This window comes from Arachis hypogaea, chromosome 20 (genome assembly GCF_003086295.3).
Source record: "Arachis hypogaea cultivar Tifrunner chromosome 20, arahy.Tifrunner.gnm2.J5K5, whole genome shotgun sequence".
Classification (NCBI taxonomy): domain Eukaryota; kingdom Viridiplantae; phylum Streptophyta; class Magnoliopsida; order Fabales; family Fabaceae; genus Arachis; species Arachis hypogaea.
The window spans coordinates 137417763-137423762 of record NC_092055.1 but is presented as its reverse complement, the minus strand read 5'-3'; the positions used below and the strand labels follow the sequence as shown (position 1 = coordinate 137423762).

At 34.3% G+C, this 6000-nt stretch overlaps 1 protein-coding gene across 4 annotated transcripts; it reads left to right on the top strand.

Annotated features, from left to right (window-relative positions):
• Positions 1-587: 587 nt before the first annotated feature.
• Positions 588-5279, top strand: LOC112783459 (calcium/calmodulin-regulated receptor-like kinase 2). 4 transcript variants are annotated; one of them, XM_025826418.3, is made up of 8 exons: positions 588-944; positions 1718-2082; positions 2425-2578; positions 2933-3059; positions 4068-4150; positions 4228-4299; positions 4532-4735; positions 4836-5279. In XM_025826418.3, exons 2-8 carry the CDS (start codon positions 1757-1759, stop codon positions 5151-5153), a joined length of 1284 nt encoding a protein of 427 aa, XP_025682203.1. In that variant the 5' UTR covers positions 588-944; positions 1718-1756; the 3' UTR covers positions 5154-5279. The 4 variants fall into 4 exon arrangements, with proteins under 4 accessions (XP_025682203.1, XP_025682205.1, XP_025682204.1 ...); XM_025826420.3 differs by having other exon boundaries at positions 589-944; positions 1709-2082; XM_025826419.3 differs by having other exon boundaries at positions 590-944; positions 1696-2082.
• The last annotated feature ends 721 nt before the right edge of the window (positions 5280-6000 follow it).

Genomic DNA, 6000 nt, shown 5'->3' with positions numbered 1-6000 from the left:
TTTCCTGTATAGGTAATGTGGTGTTTCGTTAATAAACATTCCCTTTCCCATATGAATGCCCTTTTATCTTTTTCTTTTTTTTTTCAAAGTTAAGAATAAACTTAAACTCAAAATTTTGAGATGAGAATAGAGAGATTATGTTATTTGAGTTATAGTTCTTTGACTCTTTTTTAAGTTTGTTTTGAGGTACTGGGACAAAGACTGAGAGATTGAGATTCAGTATTATGTTTGTTGGCACTTGTACTAAAATTTTTGTCTCTATTCCTAAAATTTTAGTATTTCAGTACTTCTAAAAAGTGAAGACACAGGGGACTGAAATTTTTAAAGACAAAGACTGATACTTTAATAACATTTTATACCTAAAATACACGCTTATTTCAATTAATTAATTCTAATTTTACCTTTTGTACAAATTAAATTAGAATTTCATTCTTGTTTTAGTTTCTGTCTCCCACTTTGCACCAAACAAAATACTGAAATTTATTTCTGTCCTTGTCTCTTAGTCTCTGTCTTTAGATCTCAATCTTTCGATCTCTGCCTCTCTACCAAAATGCTATCTTATTTACCAATTTCTCTCTTATTTTTGTTTGGGGGGTTCACTTTTCTTCAAGTATTTTAAACCTTAAATCCCACTCAGTTTCTATTGGAACTGCACTTACACGCCAAATTCTCTTTATTTTCCATTCATTCCAATTCACCCTCTCAATCAAAATCAGTTACTCTCTCTCTCTCTCTCTCTCTCTCTGCAGTTTCGTTCTTCAACTCTAACTTTGCTCTCTCTTATCTTTCTCGCGCACAAGTACAAAAACCTCCATTGACTATTGACCTAAAACTCATCCACAATTGCAAATTACCCTTAACACCCTCGATTTCAAGCTTCACTGAACCACAACAGAGTTAAGCTTCTGATTTTTGCATTATGAGGAGGCTCTTCTGCTGATTTGGTATGTGGATTTTTTCATCGAAGCTCTCCTTGTTTCATTGCGATTTGTTTATTTATGCTGGAGTGCTTGTTATTTGTTTTTGCTCTCGTCCTTTTAAAACCTGATACGATCAAATACTGTTATCTAAAATCTAAATCATAAAATTGATAAAAGCATATGTAATTTTGTTCCTTGTTTTTGTTGACTTTGGGCAATCTTTTAGGAGTAAGGATGTATGATCTATCTTAAGGAAAACTAGTAATGTGGCACAGTCATTTTGGTTTTCCTAAGAGCAATAATTTTAATTTTAAAAGAAAAATGGTCATTATTGTCATAATTAGGATGTCTATGGTTTGTTTTGTTCCTTACTTATGTAATCATTTTAAATATTTACACTACTTATCGAGAATTTCAGTATTGCTAATTGGTATGCACTTTTGCTAAGATTTAACTTAATTCTTAATTATTATTTTTTTTAATTTTCTATTGTTGTGAGGTTATAACACTTATATCTGTGTTACCTGTTTTAAACTAGCAAATCTTATCAGCAGTGTATTTATAATTATTTTGATCATTGATGCATTAATGCGGATCCTTTTCTACAAGTAGGCATTTTGTTTTCTTCATGACTGCACCTCCCCGGATTTGTGAGTTGGATCTTAGATGGGAAGGGAGGGAAGAAAAAGAAATTGTATTACTCACTGTATTGAGAGTTCGATTGATGTCAGGTTTAGCTAGATGAGGTGTTTAGTTAACATAAATGTTTTGACAGTGAACCTCTGTAGTACTTGCAGTCTGCAAGATGATTTCGTTGTTTGAAGAGGAATCAAAGAATGGTTCGTCAAGCTGATTTAGTAATTCTTGGTGTCTCTGTTGGTTTGGCCCTTGGAATTCTGATATCTTGTGCCATATTTTTTGGCATAAGGTGGTACAAGAAACGTGTGAATATTGGACCATCTGCAAATGAGAATAGTGTAACAACTCTTCCAATACGAACAAATGGGTTGGGAACAAGCACCGACATCAGTGCTTCTATAACTAGTTCCATAGCTCCATCAAGATATGATAATGTACAGAAAAATTCTCATTTCGGCTGGTGGAGTAATCAAAGCAAAGATCGTTTTGCTTCAGCATCAGGCATTTTAAAGTACTCGTATAGGTATGTTTATTTCTCTGTTGAGCATGAGGTTTACCTGTTTTGTTTTTGTCAAATATTTCTATGGATTAATACTACTAGGTCACAAACATATAACTATTAGCGTCAAAATGTTTGATGATTAGCTTGTAGAATTGGGAAATTTTTTTGGTCCATTGATAATAAAGTTACTTTATATGTTAGATAATCTCCTTGCAAATTCTTATTTACATAGTACCATTTGTTCAATAGTAAAAAGCAAAGGACAAAGTAGGACATGGTCATGCATTCGTATATGAAAATGAAACACTATTAGAGAGGCATTAAAAATTTATAACGGTGTAACTGAGCCATCACATGTTACAGAGAAATTCAAAAGGCAACACAAAATTTCACAACTTCCTTGGGGCAAGGATCATTTGGCACAGTTTATAAAGCCACAATGGCTACAGGGGAGGTGGTAGCTGTGAAGGTTCTTGCGCCTAATTCCAAACAAGGGGAGAAAGAATTCCAAACGGAGGTATAAGCCAATAACCATTTTAAGATAGGTTTCAGAATTCAGGGGAAAAAGAAAAGGCAATAAATAAATAAATAAATAAAATATCTGTTGATTTATAAGCTAATGCTATGGATAAGGATTACTGTTGACTGTATTTATGTTAATGGTTTGAAAGGAAATGAGTTCCTGTATTTTGCAAGATATATATATATATATTAGAAGGAGAAAGATCACTTACTTCAACAGTTCAAATGTGCTTTAAATAATTGGAACATTATTTCTAACTAAGCAACCCAACGGAATATTGTAAGTCTAATGTCAGTAACCATCTAAAGTTGTTGAACTATAATGAATTATACAAGGTTGTTGGTTCAGGTGCTTCTGCTTGGAAGACTGCATCATCGAAATCTTGTGAATTTGATTGGATATTGTGTAGATAAAGGACAGCGCATACTTGTCTATCAGTTCATGAGTAATGGAAGTTTAGCTAATCTTTTATATGGTAAGAGGATGGTCTTTTTTTATATGACCTTGAGATATTTTAATGTGACAGCCTATGTGGACAGTTTCATGATCATGTCGTTGTCATCAAATAAATAGCCAAATTTACTTTTTTTTATTTGTTTAGTAGTCACACCATCATTGTAGTCTTTCTTGATAACATACTTGTTTATCAATTCATAAGTGATGAAAGTTTAGCTAATTTTTTATATTGATAGAGGATGATGTTTCCTATTATTATGTTAAAAGCATTTTTGACGTGACATCTCCGTTGTTGAGAGTTTGGTTTGGTGATTTAAGCTGGAGCGAAATAGAGCCGAGGGATTCTAATGGGCTTCGATTGTTTGATTTAATGAGTGGACTTATTTGTGATGTACTAGATTCTATGCTATTCTATTGAAACATCCTATTTTCTTCATACAATGACCATTTATCCAAACAACGGAAAAAAAAAAAAATAACTGTCATTGAGCTTCTACTCCCTTAAACCCTGTTCCACTCAACTCCTTAAGATTTCATCAATCCAAACATAGCCTAAATGTTACAGTGGGATACTTTGTTGGATGTGTGGACACACTAGAAACCGAGATAGGATTAGGAATGAGTGTATTATTAGAAAGGAAGTTGGGATTGCACTCATTGTTGAGAAGTTAGGGGAATCTCCTGTTAGGTGCTCCTCTTAGGTGAGTTGGGCATCTGCAAGTGTGAAGAAGATCTATATAGAGGCCCTAGTAAGGAGAAGTGGACCAGATGGAGTATAATCAAATAAGTTGAGGTAGAGGAAGATCTAGAAAGATTATAGTCTATAGATGAAATTAGTACAAGAAATTTGAATATAAATGCTTTAAATACAATTATGGTTTGACAGAAAACTACAATGTATTCTGATTCAAATTAGCCTATATTGATGGTAGCATGATTATGTTATCAAATTAGCAAGCAGATTATACTTTGTTTAGTTGCCACACAGTCATTATATTATCTAACAATAGTCTGCAAATGCACCTAGGTGAAGAAAAACAATTGAGTTGGGATGATCGGCTGCAAGTTGCTCTTGATATTTCACATGGAATAGAGTACCTTCACGAAGGGGTACGTATGATTACTGATAAATGCTCTCTTATATTCCTTGAAAATGAATTTGGCTAATATAAACATGGATGTAACAGGCAGTTCCACCTGTCATACATCGTGACTTGAAGTCTGCCAACATATTACTAGATCACTCAATGAGAGCTAAGGTAATTTTGTTCTAGCAAGTGCATTTTAATACAGATTGTGAAGCTAATTTCCTGTTTGGAATTAGTAATTGGATCATAACATTGACGTTGGAATTTATGCAGCAAATCTTTGTTACATTACAATGAAACAATATATCTTGTCTTGTCCAGAAAATAGTGAGAGACTTGAGATTTCTATATTCATTGTCTTATTTTTTGTCTTATCAATTATCGTCAAAATTTGTCTGTGTAGGTTGCTGACTTCGGGCTGTCAAAGGAAGAGGTATTTGATGGCCGGAATTCTGGTCTGAAAGGTACTTATGGTTACATGGACCCCGCGTATATTTCGACAAGCAAGTTAACAATGAAGAGTGACATCTACAGTTTCGGTGTCATAATATTTGAGCTCATCACTGCCATCCACCCACATCAAAACTTGATGGAGTACATTAACCTTGTAAGATGCTTCATCATGAATCACGGTAGCATTCTTGTTACTATCCCTCCTAGATGTTAGAGATTTCTTTCTGATTTGCCAAGTTTTCTATTATTGCAAGGCTGCTATGGATCACAATGGTGTAGATGAAATTCTTGACAAGCAACTCGTTGGAAAATGCAACCTTGGAGAAGTGAGGCAGCTCGCTAAGATTGCACACAAATGCTTGCACAAATCACCTAAGAAACGCCCTTCGATAAGCGAGATTTCACAGGGCATATCGAGGATAAAGCAAAGGCGGCTGCGCCATATGATGGAAGCTTCCATGTCATTTGCCAGCAACAACTTTTCAAGAGCCGTTAGTAGATTGGAAGATCAACAACTTGAGTTGAGTAGAATAACCACCAGAACCACCATTAGCATAGGAGAAACTGGATGAAAAAGACCTTTGTAGTCCTCTGGGGACCAAAGAAATATGCAACTAATTTAATGAAACAACTAGTATATGCAAAAATATGGAGTAAAAAAAAAAAAGAATCAAAGTATAATCAAAGTTTAAGGCTAATTGTGGTGCATTCTTGGCTGATTTAAATGAGAAGAGGGCCAAATTAACCATTGTTATATATCTGAACACCAATCCACTCACCACCCGCTACCTGGTTTTCCTGCCACCATTATTGCTCCTCCTTGTTACAACCTTCTTCCTTCCCCACTCCTCCGTAATTTTACAATGGTCTTCTAATTTATTTCCTTTGTTGATGAACCCATAAAAGATGCTGTGAGGAAATCCTTGTTTAACGGTTAGTTGCAGTTGAGGTCTAGTTGAGATGGCACATTAGTATGCTTTCTAAAATGCTGCGCTAGGAAAAAATACTGCACTCGAGTTTGAACTTTGACAAGGCCAAATGGTGAATAAGAACCTTTAAAATTTTGGGTATTTGAGTATGTAGTGTGGGTGGGTTTGTGATGTAATATATATCTATAATTGGAGACTGTCTAATCCATTTGACAAAAGAAAAAATTGTCTAATTAGAAATTGCATTTGCTATTCTTTGTCGGTCATTTTAATTCAAAGTGAGTCCTTATAATTCAGACTTAAGTTATGGTTCTGTAATTATTCCTATCTCTAATTAAAGTGTGAGCAAATAATTCTTCTACTTTTCAACTGACATGTTATAATTTTGTTGTGTTGTTCAAGAGGTCTGGAACAAAAACATTGAAAGTAAAAGCAAGGGAAAAAAATATTAAAGACAGGTTAGGAGCAAATGGGGGGCAACTAACATAGG